This window comes from Podarcis filfolensis, assembly GCF_964270895.1.
Source record: "Podarcis filfolensis genome assembly, chromosome: W".
Lineage (NCBI taxonomy): Eukaryota > Metazoa > Chordata > Lepidosauria > Squamata > Lacertidae > Podarcis > Podarcis filfolensis.
In genome coordinates, this window is record NC_139619.1 from 19894179 (window position 1) to 19917954 (window position 23776).

At 48.4% G+C, this 23776-nt stretch overlaps 1 protein-coding gene across 1 annotated transcript in view; it reads right to left on the bottom strand.

Moving 5' to 3' along the window:
• The window catches only part of LOC310753767 (inositol polyphosphate 5-phosphatase OCRL-like), a gene marked incomplete at both ends in the record, with an annotated part of 157688 nt that extends 138041 nt beyond the window's left edge, over nt 1-19647 (bottom strand). Inside the window, 10 exon segments of the mRNA XM_083595109.1 lie at nt 377-461; nt 985-1034; nt 1037-1091; nt 3448-3471; nt 3851-4059; nt 4889-5042; nt 16835-17014; nt 17149-17244; nt 17955-18137; nt 19558-19647. Coding sequence (XP_083451235.1) covers nt 377-461; nt 985-1034; nt 1037-1091; nt 3448-3471; nt 3851-4059; nt 4889-5042; nt 16835-17014; nt 17149-17244; nt 17955-18137; nt 19558-19647 — 1126 coding nt within the window.
• Nucleotides 19648-23776: the final 4129 nt, after the last annotated feature.

Here is a 23776-nt window from a genome sequence, read left to right on the forward strand (position 1 = left end):
TCAACAAACCCTGCTTGCCAAAGAACAATTGAACGCACCCTTGAAGCTCCTTTGCAGCCATGTCTTTACCTGTCTCCACATCTGACACCACATATGATGCTAGATGTGGGGCCTGCGGGCCTGTCAAGGTTCCCCACCTCTGCTCTATCTAGCCAGGCTGATGTTTTCAAATGGGGGTTAAAGCTGTTCAGCTGTTTGGATGCATGACTGGACTTGACTGTGGGCATTTCATTGTGCTGTGTCCCAGAGCCTTAAGGATGGGCTGGCCTACGAACCTAAGCCACCAGGTATATAAAAGTGAGGTCCACTCCAGCCAAGAGCGAAAGAAAACCACCAAGCAGCCCTGCTCCCCAACAATGTCCCCCAAAGAGGATACGGATCGTCTGGGGAATGCTGGTGTCCAGGCACTCAGTTATCTCCTGCAGCTCGTCCTGCGTGCCCGGGGTCTGGAAGAGGTCCTCCTGAAGCAGAGTATCACCCATGTGTTAGGAAGGGATGAGGTACATCCTGGATAGCATGAAGAACAATCCAGCCCTGGGGTGCATAATGTGAGGTCGAGGAATGCCACAATGGAGAGAAGCCCCTCACCAAGAGAGCTGGCACAAGGGCTGAGAATTGTATCCCGCCTGCTTTCCACAGTAGCATTCCTACTACCCTTCTCCTGATTTGGGTCAATGGGAGAGTGAAATTATTCCCCGCTTCTTCTAGTGGCCAGTCTCAGAGAGCCGCTTTGCTAGGGATAGACAGACAATGGTTGGGAACACTTGGGTTCTTGTGAGCCGCTCTAAGGAATAGCGTATGCTGGATGTCCTACCCGCTGCCGCTCCACCAAGGTGCCACTATACTCACAGCAGGAGCTTGTAAGAGCGAGTCAGTAGCTAAGATATAAATCAATTGGGACGTTTGGAACCTGCACACCCCAAAACTGGTACTGGATTCCAGCCCACACCCATCCTTTCAATGGTACCGTCCCCCTCAGCTCACCTGGTGGCAGGCATTCTTGAAGAGGTGGTCCACCAAAAGCCAGATCTCCTTGGCCGCTCAGTGGAGTCATCACCCTCCTGGGGTACGATATCCAGAAACTGCTTCTCCTGGAGGTCCAATGACAAGCGGGACTGGCATGAGAGCCTGACAGAATGTGTGCCTGTATGCATTCTTTCCTTGCTCCAGCTGGGTGGACAAGTCTTGCCCTCTGAGGCCACAACTAGGGCTGGGCGATAGCTGGCTTTCAACACGGTGATATATCACTAGCTAAACATTGCAATACACCAATATATCACAATGTCTGAAATAAGATGGAGCTATGTAGAGGCATTGTCTGGCTTCACAGTTTCCCCCCTCATGGTGTTTTTTGCATAGTACACACACACATCATGATTCGCAATATATTGCCAGGTCAGAAATTATGAAACCAGTCTCACTATGTAGACTTCAAGCTGATTTGAAAATATATCTATATTGACATATCACCCGGCCCTAGCCACAGCAAGCATCTCAAGTGGGGAAACAAAAAACAAATTGCTTGCACCCCAAATCCAAGCTCCCCCTCCCCCTATTAATATGCAGCTAGTAATCCTCCCACTCCGGATGTGCAGTTCACCCAAAAGCTTACTGAATATGCAGCTGTGGACATGAGGTTTGGCTAACATTTTATTTAAATTGTTGGAACCTGCCCTGGGACCTTAGGGTGAAGGGCAGGAAATAAGTAACAAAAACAGCAGCAGAACATGGATGGGTCTTCATAGGTTGATGGGCTGCAGCCCCAGCCAGCATGATGAGATGATGGGGTCACATGTTCACCATCCCTTGTCTAGAGCACGTTGCAGAGGCAGTGGTAGAAACTGAACAACAGCTGGAGCCCCAGCCCATGACTTTGTATGAGCAATGCAGCACACAGCAGCTGGTGAACAATGCCTCCAGCCTCCTTCCCATCTTCCTCTCCAGAAATGTTCAGGGTGGTTAGTTCTGTCTCAAGCTACCACATTCAAGAGAAAGAGAAAGAGAGGAGGGGGGAGCAAGAGAGCTTTAGGAGCACAGCAATGGCAAGCAGCCCATCACTAAAAGGAGTTGGCAAGGATGGAGAATTTTATCCCCTCACCCCCAGGGCAGCTGTTGATTAGGACCCAGTTCATCCCCCCTCCCCCGCCGCCAATACTCCCTGCCCCTGTCGAGAGAGAGAGAGAGAGAGAGAGAGAGAGAGAATTGGTGTGGGGAATGACACATACTGTATCAGAGTCTTAGTGCAAGAGTAGCTGGTGCATGCTAAAGAACACAGGAGCCTTGCTGGGTTAGATCAGCATTTTGTTCCCACAATGGCCAACCACATGCCCTTCGGAGTCCATAGGGACACGGGGACAATAGCACTCTGTCCATCATGTTCCCCAGAAACTGGTAATCAAAAGCATGTGGTTTATGATAATAGTGGCAGGAAATAGCCACTGATAAAAATATCCTCCATGGTTCTAAATGTCTACAGCTGTCCAAATTGACAGTCACCACTGTCTCCTTGTGGCTAGGATAATACACCCAAGTATATCTGATTTTGAGAGGAGTGACATTTCCCTGAGCCACCCCAAAGCAGCCACTACCGCTTCCCAAATGCCAGTGCTCAGGTGGTAAGAGTAAGCCAGAGTGGCATAGTCTGTGCAGCAGTTGCTGAGCACAGAGACAAGGAGAAAACTGGCTCTTGGGGCCAGAGGGGGCTGGTGCCTGCATCATGAGACTGGGCTTTCTGCCTCCCGTGCTGCCAATCGCAAGCGGACCCAGAGTTAAGCAGCGCAAAATCAGTGACAAGCAGTGATGGCAAATTCTGGTTTCGTCTCCGTTCTCCTCTGCCGAGTTCTACAAGGGCCACGTTGAGACTAGGGAAGAGACCAAAGCAGAGAGCTAGAGCCACCACCTGGACTGGATTTGAGTCAGAAGGCAGGCAGGTGCGGGTTGCCTGAGAGGAAAGTCAGGTTGGTGGGGTAGTGCCTGGTTTGCCCTAAGGGACCAGCTGCCACTGCATGGAGCAGCTGCTGATCGTTGACAAGGGCAACTCCATTTACGTGCCTTCGAGGCACATGCACACTGCTGCAAAGCGGGAAGGGGCACTTGAAGGGGCAAAAATGTCCCCCCCAAGAGCACAAAAGCGGCAAAGCGGCATGGAAACAGCATCTCGACTCCCTCCCAGGAGCTTTGGCACCGACCTTTCAGGCCTGTGGAGAGTTGGAGCAAGGAGTTTTGCAGGGAGGCTGGCAAGTGCTGCTGGTTTTCAAAAGGCCTTTCAAAAGGGCTTCCGGAAGTTTAGAGGGTGTTTGCAGGCTTTTCCAAAGCTGTCCCCAATATACGCAATTTCATTTAAACGCACGGTACCTCGGAACGCAACCCCCGTGTAAACGGGGCGTTGCCTGTACCTGATTTGAGCCCGCTACAAGAACATCCAGAGGATACCAAACCAACTGTTACCTTTTCTAGGAAGCTGTCTTCTCCCTGAGATCAGAGGAGGAAGGCAAGAGCAAAAGACAACCAAGGGTGTTAATGGCACAGGCCCTGAGAAGAGAAAGAAACAGCCCGTTGGCTGAACAGTATCTGGGTAGATGGCAGGGAAATGCACACGGTTCAGTGGCCCTGCGAAAGGGCAGGTGGGAGGACCAGAACCTGGGATGACTCAGTCAAGGCAAACAAAGGGCATGAACAGCACACAGGAAGCGGATGCACAGCTACAGAAGCTGAAGCTGAATGCAGCGGAGGACCCCCAGCCCCCACATTTCTGAGTGGAAGAGCAGCTGTTTTTCAAGCAGGCAAGCAGAGTGGGAAGGGTAGACATCCAGCACATGAACCTGCCAGGTAAATCAACCCCTTTCCCTACCAGGTCAATAAGTCTGGTGACGGGAACTTCGCCAATCGGCTGCCTCATCCAGCACAAGGCTTCCAAGGCGGTCCCGAAGCAGCTTGGTAGGTAGCTCCCACTGATGGTGAGGAAATAGTCCTTGCCACGGTCAAGGTGAAGGACAAAGATAGCCTCAATCTTCTCTTCCTTGCTTACGTACACATCCAGGGAAATGTCCACCGTCTCACCTAAAACGGGAGGAGGTCAGGTAGATACACTCTTTGGCACAGCCAAGTTGGCTTGTCTGTAAATTAAAAGTTAAGACAGTGAAGAATTGAACAGAAGGACACAATACGAGCCTGCTGGATCAGGCCAATGGCCCATCTAGTACAGCATCCTGTTCTCACAGGTGTATGGGGGAAACCTTAACTTCAAGAATTAGGAAAAGAAGCGACTCAGTTCCCACCCCCACCCCACTTTCCTCTCTAGTCCTCCAAAGCAGCAGCTGCACAGAAGATGGTGACAGGATACTGGGGGGTAAGAGAAAGTGATCCTAACAAAAGAATATAAAAAGGGAAAGCATTTATTTGTCTCCTAAAGGATTTTTGCCCCCAATGTAACTTTCTTTTTTAGTTTACATTTCATTGAGTTTTTAAAAGTTTGCCTAGTTCTATATGTTCCCCAAGATATTTTTGTGCCTCCACAACATAAAAATACGCATTGTTTTAAAAAAGTAATTTTTGGACGGACTGCTCTCACTGGTTCCCTGCAATGCCAAAAGGTGTTTGGGGACCCTCCAGCATTGTTTTGCTTCAATTCATTTGTGTGTGTGTCTTTGTTTAAAGCTGGTCACACACACTTTTACACTTTGGGCTCAGCTGCTTTGACGTGTGGCCCTTGGAGGCTTGAGCATGGGGCAATGCAGCCCACAAATGTTAAGCCTCCCCTGCTCTACCAAACTCCCAAGGTTTGAGGGAGGAGGGTTGGGAAGAGGAGGAGAAAAGGAAGGCCTTCCCTAGATGACCCTTGGGGTCCCTTTCCAACTCTACAGTTCTCTGATTCCATAGAGAGACGCGCTGGGCTCCAAGTATCCCTCACAGGGCTCAGTGCGAAGCCCTGGCTTCCAATACTGGCTGTCACTGAGCTTGGGGATAAAGGAGAAGTGGAGGGTGACCTGCCCGTTGTTTGTGATCTGGAACTTCTCCTTCTGCAGCTGCCGGAACTTCACATTCTCAAACGGAAACTGCAGAGCAAAAGGGCGGGGGGGAGGAAAGAGAGTGCTTGCCTTCAGCAGAGGCAAGGAAACATGCTCCAGGGGGGACTTCCGGGTTAGCGCGAACGGCTAATGGCAGATTCCCTCCGAGCTCCGGAGGGAATCGGCTCTTCAGGAGTGGGGTCTTGCCGCTGCGGCGACGCGGGGACCCTTAGAAATCACAGGCGCGGAAGCCTGTGAACTTGGTGACTCGGCGGGCACCATTTGCGCCCCCCCCGACCTGTGAAGAAGCCTTTTTAAAGGCTTTGGAACGGGGGACGGGGTGAGTGGCGCGGTGCTGAGAGTCGACTGCTTCTCCTGGGGAGTGAAGCCGCGAGCCATGGTCGGAGGGCGCTGACTTTTTCCTGTGAACAATCGGACCCTAAAAGTAACAACCCGTGAGTAGTACGGAAATTGGACTTTTTAAGGAAATTTCTTTGGAATTTGGCACGATCGGGGAAGGCGCAAACAGGAAGTCCGCCTCCCCGCCTTGTAAAAGATCTAAAGCAAGGACTAGTTAACTAAAGTCGAGAGAATTGTCTTTTTGACAAAAGATATCAATTTCACGATTTGGCGATACAAGTATAAGTAATTGTGCTGGAGGATAAGAGTTAATTTTGAGAGTTGAAGTTCCACCCCCCCCCCCCCCGGACCCGGGAGCGATTCGCGAGAGAGCCTGCTGAGGAGATATAGAGAAGTTTGACAGCTGTCAAAATTAGCTATCAAAAAGGAAAAAGAGAACTTTGTTTCTGCTGTCTCTGCTGGATACAGTTGCTGCAACTTGGTTATATTTTGTTGAAAATAAGTAAGAACTGATACAAATTAACCTGACTTTTGGATTTTAACTGGAAAGAATACTAAGTTACCAAATCCCTCTGGAGGAGGATTTGGGACACTACAAGAATGGATGGAAGAGGGAAAATTCAGGCTGGGCTGGACAGAGTATTTGTTCTCCTGGGAAAGTTACAAGGCCAAATTGAGGTTTTGTCTACAAATGTAACAACCTTGAGCTTAAAAGTAAATAACATGACGGAACTCGATAAGGACTTGACTCAGGAAGCCCATGCAGCTGGACAAAAAAAGAACTTTGAGAATTCTGAAAGTGTGGAGAAAGAGATATATGTTGTTTCTGAGGAGAAGGAAGGAGGAGCTGTAATTTTGCAAACGACAAAGGAGAGCCAGAGGCCTGATATCATGCTCAAAAAGGGAAACAAGAAATCAAACCAAAGGCCTGACAGGATGACTACAAAGGAAAATAAGTACTGGATGATGAAATTCTGGTTTAAATTGGTGACGGAAGAATGGAGAGATCTCTTTGTGTGGAGACCTGAAGACCTATGGATTACAAATCTGATTAAAGTGGAAGCTGGAGTTTTTGTGAAAATTGGACTTTTGGACCTTGCTTTTAAGTATGGAGGTCTGGCTGGAAGAAATTTGGACTTTAATGGGACAGAGCTCCTCCGAAATTTGGAGTTTAATATTAAGGACTATCAAAAAAACCGGCAGAGAGGAACTGAGAGAGAATTAAGAGCCTCGGACGTGAGATCTCCAGGCTGATAGAAGATTAAGACTGGATATCTGTTGGGGATCGAAACCGGGAAAGAGGGTGGTGGGGTTTGAGAATCCAAAGGGTGTATAATTATGATCTGTCTTATTTTTTTTTTGTTTGGTTATTAATATGAAAATTGGGAAATTCGTGGAATGGAATTAGGGTCGATTTTAGGAAAAAGGTTTGTGTATTGAGGTACAAATATTGATGTTTATAAGTTAAAATAAGTTAAAAAAATGAATTAAATATAAAAAGGTTAAAAATTGGGGATAGGAACTTGTTGAACAAACAACTTGAATTGGAATGCAAGAAGGGGAGGTGTGGGGAAGTCTGGGAAATATGGTAATGAAAATATGGAACTGCAAATTTTATGTGTTTTTAAATTTTTCTTTTCTTTTTTTGTATTTTTTGTTCTTTTTGGTTTTTTTTGTATTGAATTTGAAAAATCTTAATAAATATTTCATAAAAAAAAAAAATGCTCCAGGGGGAAGTTTTAGGCTCTCATTTAGGGGGCTGCACATGCAACAGGTCCACGTGGGGCTCTCCAGATATTGCTGCACTTGCCACTGGCCATGTTGGCTGGGGATGATGGGAGTTGTAGTCCAGCATCTGGAGGGCACCACGCTGGCTACCCCTGGAGTCTTTGCCTGCGAGGAAGAGGAAGAGGCTGCCGCTCAGTGGAAGGGCATCTGCCTTGCATGCAAAGGTCCCAGGTTCATGAATGGAGCCAACGGTTAAGGTATACAGTTCAGCCCATGTGGTCTGCCATGCCTGCAGGAGCAGCGTGTACTCAGAAGAGTGGAGAATGGAAGCCTAGGGATTTAACAGAGCCAAAACCTGCCCACTCCTTGCACCGGAAGTCATTGGCCAAGGAGGAGCTCTGTGGAGAGGGGCCTGGTTGTTGCTCAGGGCCTGCCCAGATTCGAGGAGGTGCCACATAGCAGGCAACTAAAAACCCTGAATAGCCCTGGCCAGGGCAGGTGTTACCCCTGTGAGGAAGAGGGAGCTGACGGGCTTGTGGTCGCTCCTTTTCAATTCCATGTGGCTTCAGTAGCTGAGCTGATTCACGCTGCCTCCTCTCCAGAGGATTGGCTCACACCATGCTGGCACACGGCACTTACCACTGCAAGGAGACAGTTGGACTGGCTGAGGCAACACACAAGGCTCACACAGTCCAACTTTGGCTCCACACACGGGCTGTGATCTTGACCACGGTCAAGAGCTGGAGATGATGGGGCTTGGGAGTCCAACTTCTGAAGGGGCGGACCTTGCAGGTGTGCAGGCATTTTGCCTCATGGAGAGAGTTGTCAGGAAATCAAAAGCTGCCTTCTACCAGGTCAGAATGAATTTCTGACCTCCCCCAGTTTGGATTCCTACATTGCAGGGGGTTGGACTAGATGACCCTCGTGATCCCTTCCAACCCCACAATTCATTAATTAAGTCTACTCTGGCTGGCAGCAGCTCTCTGTGGCCCAATCCTTTTTCAGGTGGAGGTGCCTTTCAACTTGAGACTCTGCATACAAAGCATATGGCACACCACCAAATGATGATCCTTCCCCAAAGCAAGGGGCCCCGTTATTCTTGTTCAGACACTATTTTTTCAGTGATCCAAAAGACCCTTTCTGGCACCTGAAATGCTGCCCAAAGGAGCCTGCCGTTTTCCGGCTTCGTCACTACCTGTTCCGCCTGTCCTTTTGATTTCCCCATTACCACAGCAAGAGCAATGAAACTAGCAGGCCTAGGTGGCTTCTGACAGTTGTCAAGAACCACAAGAATATGCCAAATCATGGATGGTGAGGCTCAATGGCTACTAGCCATAATGGCCACAGAACATACTCCACCAAGAGAAGCAGTATGGCTTGGAGGAGGGGAGCGTGCTGTTGCACCCAGGTCCTGTTTGTGGGCTCCCCAAGAGGCATCTCATTGGCCAATGTGAGAGCAGGATGCTGGGCCAGATGGACCAATGGCCTGATCCAGCACGACTGCTCTCATGTTCTTATGCCCTGGCAGACTCATCTTGAGAGAGCACCAAGTCTAATTCCCAGACTTCCTTGACACAAACAGGATTCTCTGCTGATACACACCATGAAACAGAGGATGCTGGTTATCAGGACAAATGTGGGGGAAAGGCTGCTTGTGGAAAAGGAGCCAAAACATTTCCAGAGACTTTGAGCAGGGATGGCTTGAGGAAGACAACATATCACAGCCTTGCATTTCACAACTCGCCTAGCAGCTTTTGGCAACCCAGAATTCCATGCAAGCAAAGTGAGCAGGTGAAGGAGAGCTGGATCTCTCTCTTCCTCCGTGGCTTGGTGTCCATTCTGGCTGCAGAGGAAAGGAAGTCCGTCCAGCCCTCAACTCTAGCCCTCCTCCAACAGCTTGCTTAGCAGAAAGCCATGTTTAAAATATATTTTTTACTAGCCTGCTCAGGAGGATGGAAAGGCAGGACACTACTAGCATCTCAGCAGACTAGGAAAAACAAACAAGCCTTGCAGAAGAATGATTGAGAGGACTTACTTACAAAGGCTCAACTATCAAGCAGGATCTGTTTTAGAGTCGAATTTGTACGTCGGAATGAACTTGATCTCTCCCTCTGTGAAATCAGCAAAAGCTGTCTTTTGGGTACGCTGAATGTTTAGCTAAAGCCAAAAAGAAATCGCTTATCAGCAGAGAAGCAAAAGACCCCCTGTTGCCTGACAATGGAGTCTATTAACAGCCACTGCTGTGCTGGAAAACCAAGGTGAAGTACTAGTAGGTTAAAGTTAAAGGTAAAGGGACCCCTGACCATTAGGTCCAGTCGTGACCGACTCTGGGGTTGCGGCGCTCATCTTGCGTTATTGGCCGAGGGAGCCGGCGTACAGCTTCCGGGTCCTGTGGCCAGCATGACTAAGCCGCTTCTGGTGAACCAGAACAGCACACAGAAACAGTGTTTACCTTCCCGACGGAGCGGTACCTATTGATCTACTTGCACTTGGACGTGCTTTCGAACTGCTAGGTTGGCAGGAGCAGGGACAGAGCAAGGGGAGCTCACCCCATCGCGGGGATTCGAACCGCCGAACTTCTGATCGGCAAGCCCTAGGCTCTGTGGTTTAACCCACAGCGCCACCCGCGTCCCTACTAGTAGGTTAGCCAAGTGCAAAAAAAGGGGTATACCTGCTGAAATCCTATCTTATACCCAATTATTAAAGGTACAGGATGCTTGTGCATTTTTGCCCCATGTCATCTTAAATTACTTTGCTGCATCACACGACAGGAAAATCCTCTAACTCAGGAGTAGCAGACACGTAGCCCTCACAATGCTGCAGAACTACAATTCCCATCATCCCTGATTACTGGCCATGATGGCTGGAGCCAACAGGAACTGCAACTCAGTAACATCTGGCAGACCACAGGTTAGCCATACCTACAATATGTAATGTTATATGTACCAATAATCCATACAAACTGTTAACAACCACCAGAATACACCCCCGACACTATGAGCAACTGCAAAACCATCCTTTTGCATCCTACGTTGGCTCCCAGGACGTTTCTGAGCACAATTCTGAGTGTTGGTGCCAACCTTTAAAGCCCTAAATGGCCTCAGCCCTGAAAGAGTGTCTCCATCCCCATTGTTCAGCCCAGGCATCAGGGTCCAGCACCAAGGGCCTTCTGGCGGTTTCCTCACTGTGAGAAGCGAAGTTACAGGGAACCAGGCAGAGGGCCTTCTGAGTAGTGGCACCTGCCCTGTGGGACACCCTCCCGTCAGATGTCAAGGAGATAAGTAACTATACAGCCTTTAGGGAAGTTTTTAATGTTTTATGATGGTTTTGCATATGTTGTTCGCTAGAACCTCTATAATAATTACTCTGGTAATTTCCCCTTTTGTTCCTTCTTAAAATACAAGACACAACACAGTCTTTATAAAAGTATAAAAGAGTTTACTCACGTTCTATTCACAATATGATCCCAGAAGGCAGACAGCTTAAAAAGGTAAAATATATTTAGAATCTATCTTGTAGCAAAATAGTCCTTATCTCCTCTCTTGGCTGGGAGCCAAGAGAGCATCCTTAGATGTTTCCTCATCGAAGGAAGATGGCAGAGAGAGAGTGGCTGCCTGCCCTGTGCTTTTATCATTTACCTGCACAGGTGAGGCCACACCCACCTCTGGTCACATGCAGAGGAAGTCCGTCCCCAGGAAGTTTACCTGCTTGCTAGACAGACCTCCCTCCCCATGTTCTAACATGTACACTCTAGGAATGTTGTCATTGACTGCTCCTGTGTTTTACATCCCACATACCCCTTCTCAGGCAATACAACATACACAAAACATAAACATTTATTCAATCACCCAGAGTCCCAGCTTGACACGTAGATTCTGGAAACTCTCTCTTGGTAGGGGTTTCATCAGGATGTCAGCAGTCATCTCTTGGGTGCTGCAGTAGGATAGCTCCACAAGTCCATCCTGGATCATCTGGTGTATATAGTGGTATTTAACCCCAATGTGTTTTATTCTGGCCAGGAACTTCTCACTCTGCGTCAGCTTCAGGCAACTTTGATTGTCCTCTAGCAAGCTGACAGGCCCTTTCCTCACCAACCCAAAGTCCTTTATGAGTTGATGAAGCCAGGCGATCTCTCTGCAGGCTTCTGTTGCTGCAACGTATTCTGATTCTGTGGAAGATAATGCTACACAGCTCTGTTTATAACTGCCCCATGAAACAGGTCCATCACCAAACATGAAAACATGACCACTTGTTGATTTATAATCAGCATTATCCCCAGCCCAATCCGCATCAGTATACCCAACCAACTTAGGGTCTCTGACGGCTGGTAACCTTAATTTACAATTCATGGTACCCTTCAAATATCGCACCACCCTCTTTACACCTGCCCAATCATGCTCAGTGGGAGAATTCACTTTTCTGCTAAGAATCCCCACAGCATTAGCTAAGTCAGGTCTACATGTGGTAACTAAATACAAAAGTTTACCAATCGCCGACCTGTAGTCATTGTTGTCTGGCAACTGCTTCGAATCCTGCTGATTCTTCAGGAAGTCAGTAGCCATCGGTGTAGCAACTGGATGTGCGTCTTGCATCTGCATGTGCTCAATCAGCTCGTGGATCTTCTGTCTTTGGTTGAGAAGAAATGAGCCGTCCTCTTCTCTTTCCACCTGGATCCCGAGGTAGTACTGGACATCTCCTAGCTCCTTGACCTCCACCTCTTTGCTAAGGTGTTTTACTATCTGTGTATAGTCTTTCTCACTTGCTGTGGCAATAATCAGGTCATCAACAAAAGCTAAGATATATGAGAACTGTCCATTATTTGACTTACTGTACAAGCACTTATCAGCGTCGCCTTGCTTGTACCCAAGTTGCGTCAGCATTTTATGCAACTTCTGGTTCCAGGCTCTAGCAGCCTGTTTAAGTCCATAAAGTCCTTTCTGGAGTTTGCACACTAAATGTGCCTCATGTGGTTTCACAAAACCTTTGGGCTGTTTCATATAAATTTCTTCAGAAATCTGCCCATGTAGAAAAGCGGTAGCAATGTCTATGTGTTTGACTCTCATTTTCTTGGAGGCTGCAATGCTTAAAAGCATTCATACGCTGCTGTACCTCACGGTTGGTGCAAAAACTTCATCATAGTCTTCACCAAAACGCTGTGAAAATCCCTGTGCTACAAGTCTAGCTTTGTAGCGCTGCACTTCTCCTTCTGACCCCTTCTTACCCTTGAAAACCCATTTACTGCCAATGGCCTTCTTACCGGGAGGCAGCTCAGTGAGTGTCCAAGTCTTGTTCTGATGCAGTGCATCCATCTCCTCCTGCGCGGCCTTCCTCCAGAGACTGGCTTCAGCAGCTGGCATCTCCTGTATCTCTTCCCAAGTGGAAGGTTCCTGTGGAAGCGCCGACCCTGCAAAGTAGGACAGCCGTAACGGTGGGACACCTTTGTTGGTTCTGGATGAGCACCTGACCTCTGGTTCTGCGACCGCATCAGCTTCCTCATCCTCCTCCAACGCAGGCATGTCCCCATCTGAGTCCTCCTCTTCGTCTCTGGTGCCACCAGGGGTCTGGTCCTCTGCGTCTTCTGATGCGTCGCCTGTAGGGGGCGCTGTAACACTCGAAGGCAGATTATTACTTTGTGGGGGGTCTCAAAAGGGAAATATACAAACTCTTGAGTCCTTTCTGACTCATCGGAAGAGTCCACAACAGTGTTCTTAGTGTCTACTTTTCCATATTCATCAAAATAAACCGCATGGTATGCATTTGTCTTACCAGTTTGTAAGTCCATAATTCTGTATCCTTTGCCTCCAGAGGCGTATCCCACAAGGATACCTGCTTTTGCCCTGGAGTCAAGCTTGTGTCTGTGTTCCTTGGGCACGTGGAAGTAACACGGACTTCCAAACACACGTATGTGCGACAGATTGGGAGCTTTCCCATGCCAAAGTTCAAATGGTGTGCGCTCTGCCCCTTTGGTTGGCAGTCTATTCTGCAAATAGACCGACGTGTACACTCCTTCGGCCCACAGCTTCTGTGGTAAACATGCATCCTTTAGCATGCACCTTGTCATGTCCATAATGGACCTAAACTTTCTTTCAGCTATGGCATTCTGCTGTGGTGTGCAAGGAATTGTGGTTACGTGTGCAATTCCTTCCTTGGCCAGGAGAGCCTGCATTTCATTTGAGCAGTACTCACCTCCATTGTCGCTCATTAACACAGCTGGAGCTCTCTGGAATTTATTCTTGACCATGGCAATGTATTCCTGAAGCTTGTCCACTGTCTCACTCTTCTCTTTGAGGAAATATACAACACAAAATCTTGAAAAGTCATCCTGAAATATTAAAATATATCTATTCTTTCCCAGTGAGGGAACATTCATGGGTCCACATATGTCAGTGTGCACTATGTCAAGCACTTTGTTGCTTCTTTGTTCTGCACAACGTGGAAATGAAGGCTTTACAGCCTTCTCAGTAATACAGCTTATGCACTTTGCTGGAGCTTTGTTGCTCTGCTTTACCTGCAAACCTCTTACAAGATCTCTTTTCTGTAGATCCAGAATGACGTTGGTATCTCTATGTCCAAGCCTTCTGTGCCATAGGTCCAGATCTGCTTCATCCTTCTGGCTGGAATGTGCCACTTTTGCAGACTGGTTCTCTGAAAGATCAAGCTCATATACACCATTTATTAGCTTTGCTTGAGCAACCACTTTGCCATTTTTAGTCACCTTGCATTCTCCATATCCAAATGTGATCTGGAAACCTTTCTTGTCCAATGTGGACACGCTGATTAAATTGCAGCTCAGCTCTGGAACATACAAAACTCTAGAGATTGTGTTCTCAATGCATTCATTGTTTATATTGCATTTCAGGCTCATGGAACCTGCACCTTTTGCTTTAACAATGTTGCCATCTGCAATCTCAATTTCAGATCCTTCTTCATCATTTATCTCATTTATCTCATTAAAACAGTCCTTTTTATATGAAAAATGCGAACTCGCTCCTGAATCTAAAATCCATTTATTACGTTTATTTTCACGATTCTGGACAGCTAAATTCCTTTCTTGCAGTAGCCATGTGCATTCACATTTCCCCTTCTTTTTCCTTTTTGGGTGAAAGCAGTGGGGTTTCTTTGCTTTAGGAGCCCTGCAATTCTTTGCAATGTGTCCTTCTTTGTTACAATTGAAACAAATCACTTTCTTAGGCATCTCTTTCGACTTTGTAAATTGCCTAGATGCATAACTGCTGTCCTTGATTTTAGCATTTCTCACTGAAGATTCAGCTCTACCTCTGCATTCTTCTTTTAAATAACCAATCAAGTCTTTAAAAGTCAGACCTTGTCTATGGTCCATCAAACTTACAAAAGGGCTAAAGCGTGGTCCAAGTGATGATAACAAAAATGCTATCTTTGTATCTTCATCAAAAGCTTTGGGAGTCAGATCAATTCTTTGAATAATCTCAGTAAACTTGTTGATGTGCTCTGTGAATTCCTCTTTTGAATTCATCCTCAATCTGGTTAATTTACACACCAAGTTTCTGAAGCAGTTTATGCTAGATTCTCCATACACGCGCTCAATATCTCTTAAGATTTGAGACGCATCATCTGTACTATTTATTAATGATAGCTGCTCATCACGAAGTGCACTCAAAATTATGTGTCTAGCTTCGCTGTTCATGCGTTTCCAAGCACTTATCTTGGCTAAATCTCCCTCAGACGATCCCGTAGGTTGAGGGTCTAAAGCTTCCAAAATGTGCTTATAATCTAAACATGCTATCAAGCGCTGCTTCCAGTGTATGAAATTGTATTCATTCAGCACAGGCATTCCTAGCTTTGCATCACTATCAAAAGCTGCTCTAGCCATCTTAAAATCCAAAATTTGAAAATTCTTCAAAATTTCTCAAAATTTTAAAATCAAAATCTCAAAAATCTCAAAATACAAAACAAATTTTCACTGCCTTGGGTCACTGTGAACTCTGAGGGAAGGGGGGGGGGAGTTGCTTAATCCCCACTGCACAATGGAACAAAGGACCATGTGCTTACCAGGAAGTTAACTCAGAAAAATATTACTCAACTCAAAATCACAATCCAACGCAATCCTTCAAAAATACGCAGAAATATGCAATACTGGGCCCATAACCCTTTGTGGGAATGTTCTGGGGTGCAGGAGAGGATATATTGTGAGATTATATCCTAATCCAACTTGTGCTAACAAGTTCCCAAAATATCAGCAGAGTTTATAGACATTCCCCTTTAAGTTCGCAACGGTAACGCTTGCACAGGTTCGCTAGAACCTCTATAATAATTACTCTGGTAATTTCCCCTTTTGTTCCCTCTTAAAATACAAGACACAACACAGTCTTTATAAAAGTATAAAAGAGTTTACTCACGTTCTGTTCACAGTATGATCCCAGAAGGCAGACAGCTTAAAAAGGTAAAATACATTCAGAATCTATCTTATAGCAAGATAGTCCTTTCCTCCTCTCTTGGCTGGGAGCCAAGAGAGCATCCTTAGATGTTTCCTCATCGAAGGAAGATGGCAGAGAGAGAGTGGCTGCCTGCCCTGTGCTTTTATCATTTACCTGCACAGGTGAGGCCACACCCACCTCTGGTCACATGCAGAGGAAGTCCGTCCCCAGGAAGTTTACCTGCTTGCTAGACAGACCTCCCTCCCCATGTTCTAACATGTACACTCTAGGAATGTTGTCATTGACTGCTCCTGTGTTTTACATCCCACACAAACCTTGCTGTAGTACACAGGAACATAGGAAGCTACCTTATATTGAGGCAGACCATTGACCCATCAAGCTCAGGACGGACTACATGGACTGGCAGCAGCTTTCAGGCAGAGATCATGCCAAGCCCTAGCTGCCCACACTGGTGACTGAGCCTGGAACCTTCTCCATGCAAAATGGCCACTCTGCTTTTGCGTTACTGCCCTTAACAAACTGCAACTCCCACCCCGATCACTGGAGAAGTTGCCCACATTTGCTAAAATCTAATCTAGTACATCTCTGCCACTCGATTTATGTTGCTCTCTACTGGCTGCTCTAGTAGAAACCTTAGTGGTGCAGCTGCAGCAGCAGGGATCGCCGACACTGCACCCTCCTGGTGTTGCTGAAGTGCAACTCTCATGAGCCCCAGTCAGCAAGGCCAATTCTTAGCGATTATGGGAATTTTGGTCTATCAACATTTGGAGAGCACAATGCTGCCTGCCATAAAGAAGGCTGATCACCGAAGAATTGATGCTTTTGAATTCTGGTGCCGGAGGAGACTCTTGAGAGTCCCATGGACTGCAAGAAGATCAAACCTCTCCATTCTGAAGGAAATCAGCCCTGAGTGCTCACTGGAAGGACAGATCCTGAAGCTGAGGCTCCAATACTTTGGCCACCTCATGAGAAGAGAAGACTCCCTGGAAAAGACTCTGATGTTGGGAAAGATGGAGAACACAAGGAGAAGGGGACGACAGAGGACGAGATGGTGGGACCGTGTTCTCGAAGCTACCAGCATGAGTTAGACCAAACTGCGGGAGGCAGTGGAAGACAGGAGGGCCCGGCGTGCTCTGGTCCAGGGGGTCACGAAGTGGCGGACACGACTAAACGACTAAACAACAACAAATGCTGCCTACCCTGAGCTACACACAGGCAGGAACGTTACAGAAACATGACTCAATTTGCTTCTCCAGATAGCAGAGACCAACAAGTTACATCAGCCAAGGCTCTCTCCCTCCAAGCCCTCGAAACGCACTCGTGTTTCATGATTGTCAGCTGCGGCAGACCCTGGTCAGGGGGCAGGAAGCTCATCTGGGCACAGATATCCTTGTAATCCTGGTTTCGGCGCTCAAAGTCTTCCACGTGGGCAGCAAGGTGGGAATTGACCATGCAGAAGCTGGTATTGTTGCAGACAAACCTCGCAGCCACACACCCCTTGTTACCCTGCAGGGGCGGAGCAAAGATGGCTGTTAGTGAGCAAGCAGGAAAGAGGGGGAAACTGGTTGGCAGAGATTAGAAAAACAGGTAGACAGACAGAAAGATCGACGTAGGGAATTCCGCTGTCAGGGTCTACTACCCATCTTCCCCATGATGCCTGTGCCCACTGTCTCCCTCATCACTTCCTTGATGCGGCTGAGCTGGTCCTTCCTGACAAAGATGAGCACCAGCTGCACCTAGAAGATGCAAGGTACTGGGATGTCTACCAGCTCTGTTCATTGCTTGCTGTCCTGGGCCGGCTGGATGCAGATAGGAGTGGCAGGTGGCACCAACTGGAGATCCCCCAAGGGAAGAAGGCTCAGAGCCAGGGAACTGGTGGGGGGGTCGTCAGAGGGAGAAGAGGGAGCAGACTGTGAGCAAGAGGAGGTGTTGGAAACTGAAGAGGCAGGAGGGCAGGAAGACTCTGTGGCAAACAGCAGCCCAGAATCCGAGGCAGAAGTGGAGGCTGGAGGCGGAGGTCAAGAGGCAGAGATCAGGCAGGCTGCTGAAGAAGCCAGGGGGTCTCCCCATCCTGCTGCGATCAGCTCTCCTCCCTGCTGGTCTCCCAGAACACAGAGAAATTAAGAGGAGGGAGCAAAGACAGGCAAGGTGTCAGAGTCTCAGGTTGCTTGGGAAGGACCAGGGGGAGGAGGAGACTTCAGAGAGTGGTGGGAGGGTAGCAACCTTCAGCCTTCACAACTACCTCACTGGGGCAAGACCTGTTGGGAAAGGTTTCTGTGATCACGAGGCCTGCACGGTTTGGGTTTCTTTGAATAAAGAATGTTGGCTTCTTTTGAATAAAACACCACTGACACCAGGTGCTTTTTCTTGCTGACCTCCTCCTCCTCCTCACTCCAGCTCCTGACAGCTGTCTGGCTGCTGAAGAAATGGGTGGGGTTGGACTTACTTTCTTGTACTTGGATTTGGAACGCAAAGCCTTTTCCGCAGCTGTCAGCCACTCTTGCTCCTTTGTTGAGTCCAAGTAGAAGAAAGCCTCTGTGCTCAGGTCCAGCTCCTGGAACCGAATGCCCAAGTGCCAAAGAGAAGGATGTGGAACTGCAGGAATAGGACTCCAATCGGAACAGACGTGCTGGTTAAATATGCAAAGACAACAGGAGTGTGCAAGGGCAGGCAAGATCAGGACCAAGAACAAACAAGTAATACCAGCCACTTCTTCCTCAGCTTAGCTATTCTGGGCCCCCAAGGAGCTTTGCTAATAAAAGAAAAAAAGCTTTTTCCTTGTATTTTTTAAGATGTGTCAGCCAGCCTGATATTTAAGCACTATCCCAGTAGCCACAGGCAACCAGAAATTCTTTGAAGGCAAGTGAGTTGGTTGATCTCTCCATTCTTCCTTCACCTGGCAACCTGGTTTCCAGGCTGGCTTTCTGGGAGCAGAAAACCACCTCTCAGATCTGCTGTGTGGTGGAGAGCCAGTGTGGTGTAGTGGTTAAGAGCGGTAGCCACATAATCTGGGGAACCGGGTTCGCGTCTCCGCTCCTCCACATGCAGCTTCTGGGTGACCTTGGGCCAGTCACACTTCTTTGAAGTCTCTCAGCCCCACTCACCTCACAGAGTGTTTGTTGTGGGGGAGGAAGGGAAAGGAGATTGTTAGCCGCTTTGAGACTCCTGAAGGGGAGTGAAAGGCGGGATATCAAATCCAAACTCTTCTTCTTCTTCTTCTGTGCCAAGCTTGTTTGCTGGAAGATTACCCCGTAACACCCTTGTCCTCTTTGCAAACCTCCTAAATGGCTAGCCTTCTGTGTTTCCATGCTGGCCATGAAGGAATGGGCACTCCCCACTCTGAAAACAGCACAGAAATACAGCCTGTCTAGTAAAGGGGTAAAAAGAGCAAGCTAAACAACCTCTGTAAAACAGTAGGATCTGAAGCTGCTAACCACATACTGATAAACATATCATAAAAGCAGAAATGAAAAACAAATGGCCACTGGGTACTACTAACAGTGGGACACGGGTGGCGCTGTGGGTTAAACCACAGAGCCTAGGACTTGCAGATCAGAAGGTCGGCGGTTCGAATACCCGCGACGGGGTGAGCTCCCCTTGCTCTGTCCCTGCTCCTGCCAACCTAGCAGTTTGAAAGCACGTCAAAGTGCAAGTAGATAAATAGGTACCGCTCCAGCGGGAAGGTAAACACTGTTTCTGTGTGCTGTTCTGGTTCACCAGAAGCGGCTTAGTCATGCTGGCCACATGACCTGGAAGCTGTACGCCGGCTCCCTTGGCCAATAATGCGAGATGAGCGCCGCAACCCCAGAGTCGGTCACAACTGGACCTAATGGTCAGGGGTCCCTTTACCTTTAACTTTAACCTACTAGTACTTCACCTTGGTCTTCCAGCACAACGGTGGCTGTTAATAGACTCCATTGTCAGGCAACAGGGGGTCTTTTGCTACTCTACTGATAAGCGATTTCTTTTTGGCTTTAGCTAAACATTCAGCGTACCCAAAAGACAGCTTTTGCTGATTTCACAGAGGGAGAGATCAAGTTCATCCCGACATACAAATCTGACTCTAAAACAGATCGCTGGGACTCCAGGTAAGCGCCTGCTTGATAGTTGACCCTTTGTAAGTAAGTCCTCTCAATCATTCTTCTGCAAGGCTTGTTTGTTTTTTCTAGTCTGCTGAGATGCTAGTAGTGTCCTGCCTTTCCATCCTCCTGAGCAGGCTAGTAAAATATATATTTTAAACAACAACAATATATTTAAGCAACCACACTACCTGGGGTGTATGAGGCATCCATATCTTTCTGGTATAATTCCTCTGTGTATTCTTGCCACCTCTTCTTGACGTCTTCTGCTTCTGTTAGGTTCTTTCCACCTTTGTCCTTTATTATGATACTCTTTGTATGAAATGTTCCTTTCATAGCTCCAATTTTCTTGAACAGATCTCTGGTTCTTCCCATTCTGTTGTTTTCCTCTATTTCTTTGCATTGCTCGTGTAAGAAGGCCCTCTTGTCTCTCCTTGCTATTTTTTGGAAATCTGCATTCAATTTCCTGTGTCTTTCACTATCTCCCTCGCATTTTGCTTGCCTTCTCCAAGTCCACCTTTCCTTTTGAAGCAAAATGTCCTTGAAATGGGGGAGAAATGCCCTGCATGAAGTCTTGGGTTTGCAATTTGGGGAGAGGGAAGACTGTCTGCGGCGCTGGGGAGCGGGCAGGCTGGCGAGGCCCCCTAGATCTAGAGGCCCTAGGCTTCAGCGTACTTAGCCTATACATAAATCCGGCCCTGCCTATGTCACAGTGAGCACAGGCCCATCGATCACGTGCAAGGCATTCTGCGTGTTGGGAAGGAGCCTCCTGTTCTGGGGCAGGGGGAAGAGTGACTCCGCCAGATGGTTGAAAGGGGAGGAATGCCCATCCTCATCTGCTGCAGCAGAAGACTGGGTGGTGGGGTCGAAGCTGATCCCGGGGAGCACGTGAGGAGTCAAGGCTTCCCGCATGAAGGCCTCGCTTCCCCTAGAAGTCCCTGCCTCCTGGTCTGTGTTCACTTTCTTCTTCAGGTACAGCGCCAGCATGTTCTGGATGGTGCACCTGCTTTCGGGGGAGAGCTTGTTGAACTGGTCCACACTAGAAGAATAGCCATGAGACGGGTGAGACTCCTGCAAGGCGTCCCCAAAATCAGGGGAACATAAGCGCATTTGAAGAGCCTTGCTGGGTCAGGCCAAGGCCCACTCAGTCCGACATCCTGTTGGCATGTAGTTGGTCCACCACAATTGCAATATTATTACCAGTGGCGTAGCGTGGGTTGTCAGCACCCGGAGCAAGGCAAGTAATTTGCGCCCCCTAACCCGGGGCAAGGCAAGTAATTTGCGCCCCCTAACCCCTAACCTGCCGCCGCTGCCAGCTTCTTCTTGCTGCTGCCTTGGCTGGTCTGGTGTGGTTCTCTCCCGTGCTCAGCGCTGCGCTGGGCGGCCGCTGCACTGTTCCTCCTCCAGATAGTCCCTCTCTCTCTCTCCGCACCGCACGCCTGGCACCCACCCCCTCCACAGTGGGCGGCGACCCGGCGGCTCGGATGGGATTCGCACAGCCAGCACTGCAGTGAGAGAGAGTGAGTGAGCCAGCTAGGGGCAGAGAGCTGCGAGTGCGAGCGCCCCCCCCCAGATGTTGCGCCCGGTGCGGCCGGCCCCCCCTGCACCCCCCATGCTACGCCACTGATTATTACATCCTTCAGGAATGGTGTGTCCAGCTCCATCTGAGTCATCATCCAGGCACGCTGTGGAGCTGCCTGGATGAGAGATGGACATCTTCGGCCAGTCAGGGGTGAAGAGCTGGCAAGATCCCCTGTACTGAGCAGAAAAGCAAACTCTTTGGCCTCCGAGATCTCTCCCAACTCTCAGCAGCCCTCACTGTGAGCCATACTAGAGGAATTTTGTCCTGCTTTTGCTGAGCTACAACACAGGAGTGCACCCCCAGGGGGCCATGATGTGGTAACCCTGGCAAAGCATAGCAGAGCAACTGAGAAAGCAGAGTGATGTTTGCGTGGACAGTCCATTAGAAAGCTGCACTATTATTGCATTGATAGCACATTGCAGAATACGGCCCCCCTCCAGGCAAAAACATCCTCCGTTTACAGAAAGATAAAACCATAAAATCAGGAAAAACCTATAGTACATTAAACGCTGAAGAAGTGAATACCAGAATAGATCAGAACTCACTCCCAAGATAAGGGGAAGAGACATGGCTAAGATGGCAGGACAGCTTACTCTATGGTGTTAACCCCTTCATGCACTAATTAGACTGAAGCATGTTGGTTATATGAGACTGGTTATCCCACACAACATGCTCTCACGCAACCCATGCCCTCCAACTGAAAACCCATTTCCTGGACAATATCAACATTGTGTTTTGTGCCTGTGAACTGCACAGTGAATATTTTCATTAGAAAAGAAAACAGCCCGGTGTTTCAGCTTCTCAGAGTTGTTTTATTCAGTGCGCTGCTACAGCTTGTCACACCCAAATCCTCCAAAGGAATCTGCCAAAGTGCTTTTCCAGGCAAAAGGGGGCAGAGGGAGAGAAACCAAGAACCTCAAATTCACTAGACCAGGGATGGGGAATTCTGTGGCCCTCTAGATGTTGTTGGATTCCATCACCCCTGACCGTCGGCCATGCTGGCTGAGGCAGAAGGCCATTGGATCTGGCAATATCTGGGAGCCCACAAGATTCCCAGCCTTCGCCCTACACAAACAACCAGGCACTCAGCTGTGAGGCATGCCTCTTACTGGAGGGAGGGTCACTCCAGAGGCAGCTGTGGCATGAGGGTGCTGGATCATGCCTTTGTGGGCACATCTGAGGATTAAAGTGGAGTCCCTAGGAAGCATACTTGGAGATCTTCCTTACCACGTGGCTCTCTGGCAAAAACACAACAGTACTAACGGCCATATGGAACCACACCTCAAAGCTGGATCAGACTTCCCAGATCCTGTAGCCTACATCAGGAGGAAGACTGGGGCAGAGGGGCCTAGAGTGGGAGTCAGAGCTGCTCTTAGGGCTGCATGTCTGAAGCATGGGCAGAAATCTTTGGGTGTGAGGTTGCATGGGGCTGTCTCTTTGTGTTTTGGTGGTGCCAAGCCACCAGCCAGCCACAGGCAGGCAACCAACTGGCTTCAGGGGCAAGCTCCTTTGCAAAGCCAGTCTGACTTCACCAAATGCAACGGCAGAGTGACCATTCGGCCCGTGTTCTGCTTCGCTGTGAAATGGCGTGTGTTCCTCAACGCAGAGAACCTCTTTTTCAATGTCAAGCTGGTCTAAGGAAGAAAAGCATAAGAGTTAGTCTTGAATCCCCACACACATGTGCTGGGAGATGCCTGCACACCACACACGTAAAGCACATCTCCTCCCACCCACACCCAAAAAGTCCTGGGAACAATGGTTTGTTAAGGGTGCTGGGAATCGTAGCACTGTGAAAGGAAAACTAAGGTTCTTAGGATTCTTTGGAGGGGGTGGAATGTTGAATACACAGCGGCCACATGGACGGACGGACACACACACACACACACACACACACCCCAGCATAGCTTCAACTTTTAGCACAAAAAGTCTTCAGCCAGATGTCATGCAACCCTTTGGCAGGGGCAACTTATCATTTTATTGATTTTCCATAACAACAATTAAAAAGGTGGCCAATCTTGCAAAGGAGTGTTGCCATTTAAACTGCTGGTGTGACGTAGGAACCCGAACAAAGAGAAGGAACCAACTACCCAGAGTCTGCTTCCGATTGCCCTTGTTCTCCACCTCCCTCTATCCTAACCAGCCGCAAACAAGAGTTCAGATTTGAAAGCCTTGTTATCACCTCATTCCCTTCAATTAGCCAGCTGCTCTGGCAGATGACATCAGTTCCTTCCCGCTCCCAATATTCCTGCTCCTAACCTGGTTAGCCATAGCCCGGAAGCTGAATCTCAGGGGAACGCCTTTGGGCTGGGAAGGGCTCATCTCTGCTGGGCCTCTTCTCCCCCTCAGGAAGGGGTGCTTGACTCCTGGCCTGTGAAATGCGCTCAAAATGTAAAGATGCCTTCTTTCCAGGGAGCCAAGGAAGAAGGGTGGAATTTGTTATACCCCCAAACCTTCCCACGTCAGAGATGCAGGAGTTGCGTCACCTCCAACTTCCTCAGGGATGAAGCAGCTACGAAAAACGAAATATCCCACCTGGGCACGGTTTCTGAGAGAGCAACAGCAGAAGACCCAGACTCCGGCAAGATGAGCATTTGCCCAGTGGATTCT